This window comes from Pholcus phalangioides, unplaced genomic scaffold (assembly GCF_987345545.1).
Source record: "Pholcus phalangioides strain wild (caught in Gottingen) unplaced genomic scaffold, Ppha-v1.0 ptg000002l_1, whole genome shotgun sequence".
Lineage (NCBI taxonomy): Eukaryota > Metazoa > Arthropoda > Arachnida > Araneae > Pholcidae > Pholcus > Pholcus phalangioides.
Genome location: NW_028301595.1, coordinates 12,140,004 through 12,156,462, shown reverse-complemented (window position 1 = coordinate 12,156,462; position 16,459 = coordinate 12,140,004). Strand labels below are relative to the sequence as shown.

The 16,459-nt window shown below is 33.9% G+C and overlaps 1 protein-coding gene across 1 annotated transcript in view; it reads right to left on the bottom strand.

Moving 5' to 3' along the window:
• The window catches only part of LOC149089424 (P-selectin-like), an 89,779-nt gene that overhangs the window by 32,417 nt on the left and 40,903 nt on the right, over positions 1–16,459 (bottom strand). The window contains exons 2-4 of the mRNA XM_089238406.1: positions 2,605–2,734; positions 2,432–2,490; positions 190–399 (exon numbers count right to left, since the gene is read on the bottom strand). Of these exons, the coding sequence (XP_089094532.1) occupies positions 190–399; positions 2,432–2,490; positions 2,605–2,734 (399 nt within the window). The remainder of the gene's footprint in view (positions 1–189; positions 400–2,431; positions 2,491–2,604; positions 2,735–16,459) is intronic.

Genomic DNA, 16,459 nt, shown 5'->3' with positions numbered 1-16,459 from the left:
ATTTATCAAATTTACCAACCAGACCCTTGTGAATATTGGGCATTACCTCTGGTAGAAAAAGATAATCTTTTTAACATTTATCAAATTTACCAAGACGATTGTAATTATTCATAATAAACGATTTATCGTAATATGTACAAAGCCCTTGGTTTGAGAAACCATCATATATGCAGAAGATGGGCATCTTACCGCAGCAACCTCTGGTGACGATCCTGACGACGGAAACCGGATACGGATGTAGTAAGTCAACTTGCCACCAGGGTGAGCTCTCGGATTTTGTCTCGGTACAGTACTTATTCTCGTGCAAAGTTGTAAGGTCGCCGTCATTAGCGTGGTTTGGTTCACCGCCCCTCACCGTGCTCGACTGGTTCGCCGGTTTGCCGTACGCTACGTTCACAGCTGTATGAATAACACAAAGGGTAGCGAAAAATAACTTATATAATAAACAAAAACACATACACACAGTATTACTATTTCTTCACACAATGCTCTTAATACCACGGCCGTGTCCAATGAATAGGCGAACGGAAGGACATTTCGTGAAAATGTCTTTATTAGCTTCTCCCACTCGCGTACAAATACTGCGACAATACGCACGCGAGCATGCGCATAATGTATGGAAAGCTGGGCGGAAATGACTTTTGCTCAGCGATTTGTTCTCCACAGCTTAGGCTTATGTTGTTTGTCATTTCTTTGCGTGTTTTTAGAAATTTCCATTAAAAATATACAAAGGTTTTTCAATGGATTCTAGGAAACAGAAATTAAATTTTCTACCAAATTTTATTTTATAAGCCTTAGTCTAGGACAGGGGTTCTTGACTTATGTGTCGCGACAACAAACTGGGTCGCAGAGTCTTCCGAGATGGGTCGTTCAAATCCATTACAGTCAAGGATTCAAACCATGGGACACGACTCACACTTGATTCGCAGGGGCTTCGATGGGGTCGTACGAATCCACTTACTGCCAAAAGTTTTTGAAATATGAGTCGCGACCCAAACTTGTGAGTCGCAGGCGGTTTCCAACATGAATCGTTCAAATCCACTAACAGCCAGGGGATTCTTCGGTTATGGGTCACGACCCAAACTTGAATAACCGGGGTTTCCTAGACAAGTCGTACATATCCATTTATACAGTTTTATTACAAATGCACTTATTACATCACTGGTTTCACTTAATTCCGAAAAAGAAACTGTTCCATGGGTCGCGAAGCTGATTTTGTTGTTTATTTTAGGTCGTGATTGAAAAATGTTAACAATCCCTGGTCTAGGGTTACCAGACGTCCTCACTTTTGACGTCATTTCAGTCGTCCTAATATGTTTTTGAATTTTCTTTTGTCATCATTTTATACATCCAGATTTTTTTTTTTTTTTTACTTTTTTCATTTACAGAAAAATATATTTCTCTCAGTGCACTGTGGAACTAAAATCTATTCGTCAGTGTGTGCTTATTTAGTTACTTTTTCTACATATACTTACACTCTTTGCGGAAAACTAGGGCCGTACTTACCCCCCCCCCCTCAAAAAACCACTGTATACATATCGAACGCGTCTCTGTTTTGGTTGGAAAACATTCGTTGTTATTTGTCGGTGTAAAGGCGCCATCTTCTGTGAAAATATGTGGCATTGAAGAGTGTGCGCATTGTCCTCATTTCTAAATTTCTGAATCCGGTAACCTTAGGTCAAAAAAAAAAAAAATAGTAACGGCAGTTCTGTTTTGAAAACTACATATGAGGATATCTCAAAGTATAGTGGTGAAGAGAGGTGAGTGAATCGTATGACGTCTAATCGTTAAAGAAAAGCAGGATAATAGGGCTCATTCAAACCATAGGCAGACTCTTCCGTTCGACTTTGAGCTTAAGTGTTACGTCAAATATTATCGCGTTTTCCAATCGCTGTTCCCTATCCTGCTTTTTTTCTAATGATTTAGACTAATAATTTAACTTTTCGCGCAAAAACAGTTTTTTGTTCAAAGATGGAGAACGATGAGACACCCTCCTTTATAAGCACCTTACTGGATAGGGAACGGCGATTGGCTATAGCGACTACTGACGTCAACTCGCATTCAAAGATGGTCGCCGAGTCAGCCTGGATTTTCAATGAGTCCTACTTAAAAGACCAGATGCACCAAATGCCATATTCGAGATAGCTTTTGACAGTTCAGTCATTTGCATATTCCCTCTGAGTTTGCTGCCTGCCGCATATCACCAAGCTCGATAAATAACTGGTATTTGCGTAATGTGTGCGCAAATTTATCAGCTACCACATCTGCTGTTTATTCTCCTCCCGGATGCAGATTGGGTTAAGAAATTAATGGCCGAATTCTCACCGTATAATATGCATTGATAAAAATCTCACCATAAATCTACGGTCAAAGAGATGATCAACGTGTCAACTCGATGAACATTAATAAGTATTAAACCCTTCAAACTTACCACAGTGAGGAAGATCCCCGCTCCATTTGCCACCAGATAAACATGCCCTGACTGGTTCACTGTCAAAGAAATTAGAAAAGGAAAGAGGTTTCATAATCGTGTTCGTGGGATGACATGAGGCTTTAGTAAAATATATGGTTCGACAGAAGATAATCTCTGAATGTAAATCTTACCCGAAGAGTTCGTAGCCCTCGTCGCAGGCGTAAGTCGCCGTCGTTCCAACGGCTCGACCATCGTTGGACAACGTGACGGAGGAATAGATAGGAACTGCAGGGTGTGGACACGTTTCTGGCACCTCTTGACCTGTTGAAAATATTGCGTTAGAAAACTTTCAAACAAGTTCCGAATCTAAACGATACGATGCAGGTATTATATGAGGTAGCACCACCTCTAAATAGGACCAATTTATGATTAAATTACATGAATGTGATAATTAAAACTCTGATTATTCAAAAAATATCAATTGATAAATTTAGCTCTTGTCTTTAATGTACTAAGCGAAATTTACCCCATCAAAATCCCGCTGAGATATCAGGGATCGAAATTATTGGGTTTTTGTCACTATTTTGGCCTTTTTGAAGATTTGAAAATTTATGAGTCTTAGTTATTTTAAGACAAAAAAAAGGAGCAATACGACCCCCCTCTTCCCCCCAAGTAGAGAAACACTGACCTAAAACAGCGTTCTTCAATCTCTTTCCCTATTGGATGGGTGAGATTAATAGAACAATTTACTGAACCGGCATAAACAGGAGAAATAATTTGCGAACCGGCGAAAACAAGTAATAAGAGGAAAATTTCCTCTGGCCTAACTTATTATATTTTATCACGCGAGAACATCTTTGAACTGAGGACCCTCCCCCATACCCGCGCTGACACTTATCGGACAAAAACAAAACTATTTGTCATAATTCTGCAAGGCAAATTGGTTGTGGGTGTTAAACCGGTGTACAGCATGAAAACGAATATTATATGATATGATACCATATTATGTATTCTTAATTTTTATTATGTACACCGGTGTACAATTTCTGCTCTTTGATACCGGTTACTATGTTTTTATGTTTACCATAAGATAATTTTGCGGCAAGCGTAAAAATACAGTAACCGGTATTATGGAATAAGATTTAAATCAGCATGAAGCAGGAAAATAAATAATATATGATATCATACCATGCATTATTTATTTTTAAGCTGAGCTGTACACACCAGTATAAAACCAACAGTCGATTTTATTTCAAGAATTTATAAAAAATAGTTTTGTTCTTATTTAATAGGTGGCAGCAGAGTTCATAGTGCACACAAAGTTTCTTTCTTTTTTTTCCAATCAATATTTATACGCCATTTCTCTTATGTATGAAAATAGAACGAGAAAGTGAATAGAATCCAAACTTATTCGTAATCAGACAACATAATTTATTATTTTGACATAATTTATTATTTATTATTTTCCCATATTTTTAATTTAGTACCCGAAGTGGTGGGCCTGGTAATTCCCGGGAGCACTTCCAGCCAGAACTCTCATTTCTTCTTAACTTTCACCACCATTTGATGGTGTGAGAGGCCTTCAAGATTGTCATCATCCATATCTTTTTTTATCCTAACCATGGTTTCAATGAACTACTGCAATTAATTGACAGAGTAACGATGAGGAGAGGTATGAGCTCTTGTAGGCTCATCTACGGAACCCCGATATACGAATTAAGTTTAACTGTTCCGGTTTTGTGGTACCTGGATTTTTGGTTTAAAAAAATTTTATATACTGCTATTTCTGAGGCATAAAGCGCTGCAACAAGTTTCTTCCATTCCTGTTTGGATTTCAGTGCTAAAAACGGCTGAAAAAATTTGTTTCACGTAAATGAAAATTTCAAAAAAGCATCTTCCTCACCCCTCAACAATAAAGATGCCTAATCATTTAGTTTCTTCAAAAATTTGACAAAATGTTTTGTGTACCCAGACTTGTTTGAGGACCAGCGGTCGAAGAACGCTGCACTAAACTACTTACTAGAGCCCACATTATATGACTGGCTTTTTTTCAGCATTAATGCATATAAATGTATAAAATCGAAGAATTTTCAGAATAAGTGCATATTTTTGAAGGTTTATTAAAATTCTGACATTTTTTTTCTAAATGTTTGAAATGAATATTGCTCATGATATTTTCTTAACATCGATGTTTTTCCCGTAGGTGGGACATAATGAGAATTCATATAGAATTTAGCAATATTTTCTAAATATCAACCACTTTATTGTAACAGTACAAAAGTGTTCAACCTTTTTTTAGAAATAACGTTGAAATTCTGTTGTTACTGGTATTTCATGAATGAGCAACCACGACTAACTAGAAATTAGAAATGTCTACATAAAAAATACAGACTTTAGAAGTTATTTGCATACGCTGTATATATATTCATTCATATATTGGGATATTTGTAAATAAATATGCACTAAGAAATATAAATATCCTTTTTTTTTTTAAAACATATTTGCTTTTTTTCCACGGTGATTTTTTACATATATTGGTTGGTATTTTGGAATTTGTTTTTCAGGTTTTTAGTGCATATTTTGGATTTTTTGATCATATTTTGGGTTTTTTGATCATATTTTGGCATTTTTAGGTGCATATTTGCATGCTTTTAGAGCATATTTCGGCATTTTTGGGTGCATATTTGCATGCTTTTAGAGCATATTTCGGCATTTTTAGGTGCATATTTGCATGATTTTAGAGCATATTTCGGCACTTTTTAAGTGCATATAATCCGTGCTCCACTAATTGCTATTTAAATATTATTTTTACTCCGAAATATCTGTCGCCACTTTCCACCAACCTGGCGTCACATCAGTTGGAAATCAATGAAATTCTTACGCTATTTACTAATTCCAGAATTAATTTCCGCACTTTCGATGATTACATCAAATATCGGTGTCAAAAACGTCGAAAAAAAATTGCTAGAATACCATGTTATATCGCTACCGCGCATGCCTGTTAAAGAATTCTCACGTATTCCTCAAAAATAGCGCGTGGATTGTACGGCGTGTGTGATGGACCAATAAATACGAAAGTAAGCGCGTAAACACACAAATAACAGTTCTTGTAAAGACAGCAGGAAATAAAGCCATTGAATTGATAAAAAGTAATGTCCATAAGAAACCAATAGAAATCGGGTTTTTTTAGAGGTGCCATTCATGTGCTCTTATTTTATCACAAGCAATTTTAGTTTTATTTTTAGAAAATCGCTTAAAGGATAGTCATTCGTCATCCATCCGTTAAATTGGACACAAAAATCCGAAAGCCTCTTCTTTCTTAAACGCTTTTTTTCTTTAGTGCTTTTACTTTCATTCTTTCCCAGTGATTTATTTGCATTTTATGAAGAGAATTTAATGCTTTGCATTCAGGTTTATAAATAGAAATGCATAGAAAATTCAAAAGAGAAAAATAGGAATTGGAATAAAAATGAACTACAATATACAGTACTGAAATTCAAATTAGAAATTCAATGAAAATTGAAAAAAAAGACAAAAATTTTGAAAATTGAAAAAAAGAGAAAATTTTGAAAACTGAAAAAAAGAGAAAATTTTAAAAATTGAAAAAAGAGAAAATTTTGAAAATTGAAAAAAGAGAAAATTTTGAAAATTGAAAAAAAAAAAATTTTGAAAATTGAAAAAAAAGGCAAAATTTTGAAAATATATATAATTTCAAATTAACACGAGAAAGTTTATTCATCGAAAACTCGGAATTTATTAATGTTAGCGTTGAGAAAAAAATTAATATCTTTTTAAGTCTTTTATATAATTTTATTAAATCTTTTTATTACTTATCTACGCATCATTATACAAATACAAATACACATTTGTAGAGTGTTGTGTTAGATTTTCAATAAATTATACAAATAAAATAAATTTAGTTTAATTTTTCTGGTAGCAATAAATTTTTTCAATAGGTTTTTCATTGACAAACTAAAGTAAAAAAAAGCTTTTCAAAAATTTCTCATCCTTTAAATTATAAAATTAATACATATGAAAATGATAAAAAATGGAACATAATTCCCGAATAAAATTTCCATTGTCACACTTGTTGTGTGACAACTTCAAGGATGAAATGGAATAATTGCTTTGAATGTTCTAATTTACCTCTTTCATATTTAAGATAATTTTCTATAAGAATAAAATGGAATTTCTTTTAAATTTCAGTTTTAAAATTGTTTTGAAAAATACATAATATAATTATAAGTTTTCTTATATTTTTCCGAACTATTAGAAATTTTAACTTCCCATGATTTCTATCTCAAATCAATATTAAAACTTTCGTCATATATGTTAGAAACTATTACAATTAAAATTCGCATTTTTTTCCTTTAGAATTTTCTAAGAATATGCAACACAAAAACTTGCAGTACTGTAATTATTTAATTTTTATTATAAATTACTGAAATACATAATTGTTTTTCTTACATATGTGATGAATTTCATTCTGTCTTGAATTTTTAGGCACATCTCAATTATATAACTGCTCGAATAAAAGTATTCATTTCCAAAATTTATTTGAAGTTATTTCTTAATCAACACATTTTAAAGGTTTAGTGCTTCAACTAATAATTTTTATATTTCTATCATTTTCATGGTTTTTATTTTTAATTGCTTTTTTAGAGCTAACGGGATATATATGCACGGTTATTTCAGTCATGAAGTTATTTTAATCACTTACTTTAACCATTAAATCGATACATGGGCAAGGTTTAATCATTAAATTGGTAATAATTATATATTAACCACGTAATATTACAATCTTAATATTTATAATTCACGTATAATTTATTACGTTCGAAATCGAGGATGATTGATTATAACTTATAATAATTAAACTAATGCTCGAAAATAGCGATTATTTTAGTCTGAACTGAAATTATTTCTTACCCATTTTTTTTCCACTCAGGAATATTTCCAACCCGTGGAAATGGACACAGATCTAACTGCTAATTAATCGATTGAATGAAGCGAAAAATCAATTATTTATTTCTTTAAACATCGACCTACATTTCATTGCAAATGGGTATCGAGCGTGAAAAGAAGAGAAGAATCAGCTTTTTATGTGCCATTTTTTTAAAAAAAATACATTCTATTTTCGTTATCAGATGAAAACTAAATTTCCAAAAAGTGTAAAAAAAAATTACTCATCTAATTTAGATCCATATCTATTCTACATTTTTCGTAAATTTCGAGATACAGTAATTGCAGAGCTTATTACAGGAGATACTTATTACATAATGTACAAGAAGGCCCAAAAGTATCTCGATACTTTTAGATTAGTTTTCATATAAACTAAAAAAACCGAAATTTCAATTTTATGAAAATCAGACATTAATTAACGTTAAATTTTCAAGTCGTTTTTAAAATTTTCCTGATCCGCATTATAACTTCCACATTGAAAATAAAAGCGTGGTAAGAACCCGAGATATTTCGGGGTGAACGAAATAAAGTGGATTAAACTTGACGAGATATCTCGGGATTGCCACCGTAAGAGTTAAATAAATAATTTCAGAGTGGATTAAAGAACTATTAGAAAATCTAAAGAGAAATAGTTGCAGAACTGATGGAAAATTCAAAAATTGATGAAATAAATTATTCAGGAAGCCATAAAAATTGCAAATTAATGAAAGAAACAGTTCAATAACTAACTAGAAAAATTGAAGAATTTATGACAATTTAAAAATGGAAAATGAAATTTTTTTCCAAAATCTATGAAAATGCGAAATTAATGAACGAAATTATCCCGGAAACTGAAAATTCAAAATGATTAAAAGTAAAAATTCCAGAATAAGTGAAAGTTATGAAAAAAATAATTTGAAAATTCAAAATTCATGAAACATAATTTCATAATTAATGAAAATTCAAATGTAATAAAAGAAATTATCCCAGACTGGATGAAAATTCAAAATTAACGAAATTGTTTCGGAGTTCATGAATATTCGGAACTCATAAAAAACAAATTATTCCAAAATTTATTCATGAATATCCAGAGTTAATGAAAGAAGTAATTCCATAACTACTGAAAATTGGGAATTGAAGGAACAATTTTAGAATTGATAGAAAAATAATTTCAAAATTATTAATAATCCAGCATTTATGAAATAAATAATTCCACAAATGGAAATGACAGTTAATAGAAAAATAATTTCCGAATTAATAGAAAAATAATTTCCGAATTAATAGAAAAATAATTTCCGAATTAATAGAAAAATAATTTCCGAATTAATAGAAACGAAATTTCCGATTTAATGGAAACGAAATTTCAGAATCAATAGAGAAATAATTTCAGAACTCTTAACAATTCATTCTCAATAAAAGAAATAATTCCAGAATTGATGAATATTTACAGCTAATGAAATCAATCAGAATTAATAAAAAAAATTCAGAATTAACGGAGAAATAATTTCACAGAAGCAGCGAAATCTTCCAGTAATTCAGGGGTGGGGAGGGTCCCCCATCGCCTTACCCGTTAAGACGCCACTGAACCCGAGAAGAAAACCATTCCCAGCTGACAATCATACCAGTGCGGTCATTGAGATCGAATCCAGAGAGCTATGACCCGAACAACACGAACTCAAAGCATTTAAAGGACACATTGAACAGTCCGTGAGTGCCCTTTAATTTTCAGTATCGACCTTCTTCCTTAAATTTAGAAAAAAAAATTGACGTCTATTTCCGTTCAACACCCTACGGAAGTAAACAACTTTCACTCGTAAAACAAAAAAAAAAGTGAAAAAAAAAATTCGGAAGAGCGCAGAGGTGGCGACCCCGTAAGCGGAAGGTGGTAAACGCCCAAGAGAAGGCTCATCCATTGCCAAAATAAAGGACCATTTTGTATTTTTCAAGAGTATGGAAAAAAAAAAAGGCTCATCCGGTCAATGACGTTCTTGCGCCAGTGCCTACGAAAGATGGCACAAGTCAACGACTCTAGTGTTGTTGTTGCCGTTTTTTTAAACTCCTTATGGTAGGAAGATCAGATTTTCTCATGGAAAAAAAAGTATGAAATTGTATAGTGTTGCCGGTAGGTGGCGGTCACAAAGTCGTTACGCTTTACTATCTGCATCGACTGATATAATTTGAAAGTTTCTTGCGCTTATAAGGTTTGGGAGGTTATCATTAAGAGGATCAAGAGATTCATCCGATTCCCGCAATCATCCGACGGGCGTTGAGCTTTCTTCGTTTCTGCAAGTAATTTTCGAATCACGTGTGTGTGTCTGGTTATGTACAGGGTCAGCATAAAATGAGTTGGCCTTTACAGAGCGCTACGAGTTGGATTGGCGCTATAATTTGTACACATGCTATTTGAGGAGTTAATATTAGCGATTGTAAAGTTATACGTTTACGGGATAATTCTGAAGCATGTTGCCGGGGCAATTGCCCTGATTGGCAATCTGAAGAGGGGGGGGGGGGGCAATTTTTTTTGGTGGGGGGGGGGTCGAAAAACAACGTTAAGAAATCATCGAATTTTACCGTAGTTTGTGACTTCCTCTGAGAGATGCGTACGAGACTTGCGTAGTTCTAGAAATGTGGAGAAGCGTACGTTGCGTACTCCTAGAAATGCGTTAGAGGCTTGAATATCACTAGAAATTAGTACGAGACTTGCTCAGTCCTAGGAATCAGTAAGAGATGTATGTCGCGTTGCATACAAATGCCTAGGAGCAAATATCCCTAAAAATGCATAGAATGCATGCGTGTTTTGCATGCGTGTCTTTAAGAAATGTGAAGGAAAATTTGTGAGTTTCCTTAAAAATGCTAAGGAAATTTGAGCATCACTAAAAATGTGAAGGAAACTGGAGTATCTTTAAAAATGCGAAACAAACTCGCGTATCCCATAACATGAGTAAGAGGCTTGTGATAACCAATGAATGCGTAGAAATCGTCCATTTACCTTGGGCATAGGAGACTTGCGTATGCACAGAAATCCGTATAGGTTTGCATACGCCTAGAAATGTGTTTGAAGCAGGAGTTCTTTTTATATCGTGGCATCTTCTTTCGCCTCGGCCATTGCGGATAATTTCCCCCCGTACCTTTGAATGATTCATCTAGGTCCCCTAAGGCTATGCGTACCACAGCATGGGGATCACTGTTCTAGTGAATGGTCTCTACTTTCTGATTCCAGCAGTTGGAGTTATCGTTTGGTGATGGGAAACAAAGTTTCCATCAAGAATTCAGACATGCTCGTGAAGCTTTACCGATGCTTTGACAGTTTTCCTATATCTGATGATCATTATGCTAATCCTATCGAGTCATAATCCTATCATGCTTAAAAGAAGCTAGCCGAATGCAAGCTGACCTATTATTGACGATTAAAAAAAGAAAAAATAGGGCCGGCTATCAAGGTTCACTTGCGATATGTACCCAAAAACTTATCGATTTGATGATGATAGATGAAATCCCTGATCAAAAGTTTAAGAACACACAGAGCCCGTCTCTCACAAGTTCGGGCACAAGGCAAACATGAATTTTTAGGTCCCAGAAAACATTTTTTGAGCGAAGTATGTAATAATCACCGTATGTACAAATATTTTCAAAATAGATTCTAAAATTATGCTATCACATTTACTCATTTTCAAATTTGTCGTGGTATTTAATTTTACGAACAACACTCAAGAATTCAACAAGATGAGAGAGAGAGAGAGAGGATACATTGAAAAGATTTTTTGTGATTCTGAAAATTTGTATGACAGTGTATTTTTACGATACCTTAATCCCATATTAAAATTTACCCTGCATGTTCACCCCCATAAAAAAGTATTAAACATTTCTACTATATAAATGCGAATGCAAAATTGATGGTTAGCATATTTTTAGTTGAAACGATACATCAACACAGCAATTTAATTAACTAGAGTGGATTTTTTAATTAACTACAATGACCAATCAAGGGTAAAATATAGTTTTCTTTATTTTACTGTTATCTAGTTATACAGTGGAATCCCGTTTTAACGAACACTTTTCTAATCCCCCAAATAAGTTTACATAGGAACAACGCTAGGTAACCTGGAATTCCTTTATAACGAAATTTCGTTATAACGAAATGATTCTTCCGGTCTCTTGGCGTTCGTTATAACGGGATTCGACTGTATCATACTATGGGGACAGAGCGGGGGGGGGGGGGTCAAGGTTGGTCCTGTACCGTAAATCGGCTATAATTCTTTAAGCGAAGTGAATATAACTTGATGACTAACTGATGACTGATGACTTGAGGACTTCTTTTTCGACGCCAACACGTGGAAAATTGTAATTAGAGGTTTGACTAATTTTAGATTTGTAATAGGTGACCGTATTCCTTTTGTAATTGTGTATTTATTTCAAAAAATTTCGATTATTTAAAAAAAAAAGTTATATTACTTTCGATATTTTATATGCAAATAAATCGATTTGTTTTTAAAATTTTTCAAGTAAGTCAGTCCAGTGATGCTATTTTTCGGGCACGTAAAATATTAATTCTTGTGTTATTTTAAACTACATACCCGGTCGGGCATGCAAATATTTGAAGACCAACGCCAACTAGTTATTCGTGGATAGATAAATTTAGTAATTATTTTTCCTGATGAACTACTCCGACATGGTAGGTTTCCAAGTAATAGATGTTTTCCCAGGATTAGATCAACGAAAAGGGTCACAGAGACGGGAGTTTTACCATATAAGCTATTGATGATCCATCCCACATCATCCATTCAAGAAGAACATTTCAAAGTGGTATTCATTTCGAAGAAGACAATCGATAATCTTACGTGTGCATATAACCCACTTTCAACAATTCAATGGAAAATCAGCGTGTCGGTGAAACGATGTTCTCGCCTCTCTAAAAACACCTTTTCTTGATGTGGTTCAATTGTTGCCAAGCAGATACGGGTTCCTCATTAATGGCCAAAAAGACATTGGCTCTCCCTTTTCCCACAATATTTAGTCTTTGTTTTTCATTCATTGCAAAGCCTTTTTTATCTCTTGGACAAGGTGTTGATTTTTTGGAGCTTGTCCAACAATGCATTGAAAAGATTTCAGTAGCGGTGGTGTAATGACGGTACTTGTTATCGGACGATAAGCACAAAGAAAGCTTGTCTTAAACTGAAAAATACAGTGTTTCACTGTGTGGGAAATATCGACGGATCGCTTTCTCGCTATTTATTTTAGGTATTTCGGGATACAGTTCAAGAAGTAATGGGTATTGTTTATGAGGAAGAACAAAAAGACATCCTGGGAAAATTGGTGATTCAAAAAATTCTTTACTCTAGTAAATAAAGGAGTGTCATGAGACGCATCGCATTTTAATCCATTTTGACTTGTAGAAGCGCTTCGTTTCCGCCATTGGCGATTTTTCAGTGATACACAGCAGCTTCACTCATTTTGAAAACTTTTGGAGATAATTGGTGATGGCATATTAGGATCCTGGTTTCCAGTATTTTTATCGAGGAAGTATGGTCAGCCAGGTATATATCGGGTTGTGTGTGTATTGATGTTTTTCCACCGAACACCTTTCACGTGTAGCATTTGGCCAGCTGGCCGGGGTTATGCAATCCCGACTATAAGCAGTATAGTGAATTTCGAGTAATTCCACGATTCCCCGAGATGTGGTGCTCACCACTTGGAGTGGAGACGTTTTGCAGCAGCGAAATTAACCCTCGCACTGGCATTGACGGTAGATATCTCGCCTTCTTAAGAAAGCCTTTTAATTTAGCAATAAAAAAAGCCCAGTTATTTTCTCTACGTCTATTTTTTTTTTAATGAAACACATTTGCCTACCTCTCTTACTTTGGACCTGCTGAAAATCGGAAGAAATCCTACTTTATAAAAAAGGGGTATGGCATTCTGGAAGGGGTTTCGTAATTTCTGCTATTCCGATTGTGTGTGAAGGGCTGATATATGTTTCTTATGCAGTCATTTTAGCGCTATCTCTCTTCGTAGTAGCAGTAGAAGTAGTACCTCTGGCTGAAAAAGAATTTGACAAGAACTGAGCCAATTTAAAATTTCTAAATTTTGGGTTTGCGGGTAGTTTTAGCTAAGACTGATCCGATTAAGTGGGTTGGTTAATCGATCGATTGGTACTCACAGTAAAACATTTTAATAAATTTAATCGACGCAATTAGAATTTGCTCAAAAAGTTTGTAATTTTACTTGATTTGTTGAACAAATGCTATTGAATATCTTAAATCATGTATCTATATCTAACTTCTCGGTTAAATAAACATATTTTAAAGTATTTTGATCAAATTCTCCTGCATGAGGAAATGCAAGTCAATTCAATGAAAACATGATTTCAGTTTCAAAATGAGTTTGATAGGAGTTTTAAAAGACAAGACCAAAATTTATTGTCTTCAGTATGAACAGTAATTTTCTGTATTCTTGGAAACATCAACTCTTCTCTTCCCAAGTATCATTAGGGAAAATTCAGTACCATTCTAGGAAAAGAAGCAACAGTATGATCGAAAGTCGTTTCGCAGTCAGCGACTAACCTAAAATAACCGATATTGTGAAGAAATGACAAGATCCAAATAAAGAAATTCCAGATTTTGTCAAAATGTGTTCAGCATATTAATTTGCTTCAAGCGGGCAACCTTAATTTCTTAATCTAATGCTACATTTGTTTACATGTAGTGAATAGGTACTCGAAATAAATAAAATACATTTTTATAGCACATTAATTAATTTTATATAGTTACGAAAAATATTCGATTAAAATTCGATTGATCGATTGAAAAATTTCGATTAAGCAATCAATTGGAAATTTTAATCAACTTCCTGCCCCAGTTTTGAACTTTCATAACTGTTTATGCACAATATGAGCTAGTTTTTATTGCCTTTTCTTATTATTATCAGGGAAACAGACCACTCAAGAAGCGTAAAACTTCTCACTCATACACATAAGAAAACTTCAGTTTATAATTATATACAGAACAAAATCCCTCGATTAATCTTTGCATATTTGAACAAATGACAAGATGCAAGTGAAGGAATTCCAGGTTTTGACAAAATGTTTTAAGCGTATTAATTTGCCTCAATCGGGCAGCCTTAATCTGTGGCTACATTTGTTTCAATCTAGCGAAAAGGTGCTCGAATGAATCATAAAATAATTTTTTATAGCATTAATTAATTTTGTATAGTTACAAATAATATTCGATAAATTGATTAAAAATTATCGATTAACCAGTTGAAAATTTTAATTGCCTCCCAGCCCCAGTTTCAAACTTTCATAATCCCAAACAATCTTCAGCACTGCTTATACACAACATGGACTAATTTCTACTGCCTTTTCCTATTGTTATCAGGGAAACAGACCATTCAAGAAGCGTAAAACTTCTCACTCATAAACATCAGAAAAATTCAGTTTATAATTATATACAGAACAAAATCCCTCGATTAATCGCTGCATATTGAATACAACATACGTAAATAAGAAAGAAAAAAGACAAAGAGTCTTTGCCAAGAACAAACTCATTCATTCTTATCCTCTCAAATCTGAATCAATAGCGCGGAAAGTTTCGGTTCAAAGAGAGAAGAAGCAGTAAAATAAAAGAAACATGAACCAGACTTTTTCTTCAGTCTTTATTAATAATAATCAAAGAAAAAATGGGTCAAGGTTCTAAAGTTTATCTTGTTTCTATTGAGAACAACATTTCCAAGAACCAAAGAAAAAATAAATAAAACCTCAACTAGTTTTCTTGAGAAAAGCTGATGGACGCAAAAAAAAAAAAAAAAAAATGGATGCCATATTGAGGAAGAGAAGAAGAAATACATTATTATTTGGAGTTATGATTCCATTTATTCTACTATAACAATAATGATGATAATAATAATAATCAATTTTTACCTGGTCCGTAAAACAGTAAGTAATTTTCTTCGCCACTGCTCAGTAAGAAACTGTGCCAATTCATGCTTCAAGAACACTATAGTGTTTAACCGATTTGTGTAAACACATTTAGATTACTTTTCTATCAAAATGAAGTTTCGAATATCTTATATTGCTGGGTCGTCCCGATGAAGTTTCCGCATGACATTGTCGCGTGACTACCATTACTATTATACTAAATGGAATCCGTGAATAATATGCATGTTTTTCTCGAAAGTTATTTACTTTTCGTGTCTTTCTGACCCCACACTGCCCTGATCTAATGCCAAAGGCGATGTGCTACCATTTTACTTCCGAAGACATACGTAGCTATGTGGGAATATGGACGGAATAGGTCCAAACAAGGACCTATTCCGAGGGCAAATAAGTCATATTGTAGTATCTCGATTCCTATAGTGGTGTATTACGGGGAAGCCCAACGGGACCTAAGCTTCTAAGTCAAACGTGGGGGGGGGGGGTCCAAAATAATTTAATAACTTTCCTTACATTCTGAGATTATTTTTTCATTAAATATGAATTTTCAGCAATTCTGAAATAATTTTTATATCAAATATGAATTTTCATGAATTGCGAAATATTTTTTTTCTACTAATTCTGAAATAATTTATTTCAACAATTATGAAATAGTTTCTCTCTGAAATATTTTTAAAAAGTAAAGGGGAAAAATTAAATTTTTTTTTTCACCGCAATTCCAGAATAAATTTTTTCATTATGCCTTTTTTCCAGTATTTCTATAAATTCTGTTACTACTTTTTAGTTGGTGGGCCACTGCAAAAATCTTCGACGGCCACACGTGGCGCATGGGAAATGAATTGAAGACCCCTTTATTAATGTATGTGTGTTCAAGGGCTGCCATCTACCTTTTTTTAAGGAAGTAATGAATGGTTGATGTAATGAGTGTAAATTAAATGCTGGGAGTCTGTTAACCGCTGTGGTGAGATATAATTATTTCAAAGAAGAGAAGCTCGCATTTTCTCCTCCTAATTTGGATACTGCAGAGACCATTACTTCTTTAAACCAGGGGGTTCTTAACCCTTGGGGTGATCCGTGGACCTTTTGTGGCAATTAGGTATTTTAGTAGTTTTCTAATCAAAGCTCACGGACCCCCCTCGAAACCTCTCCAAGGACCCCTGGTTAAGAACCACTGTTCTAAA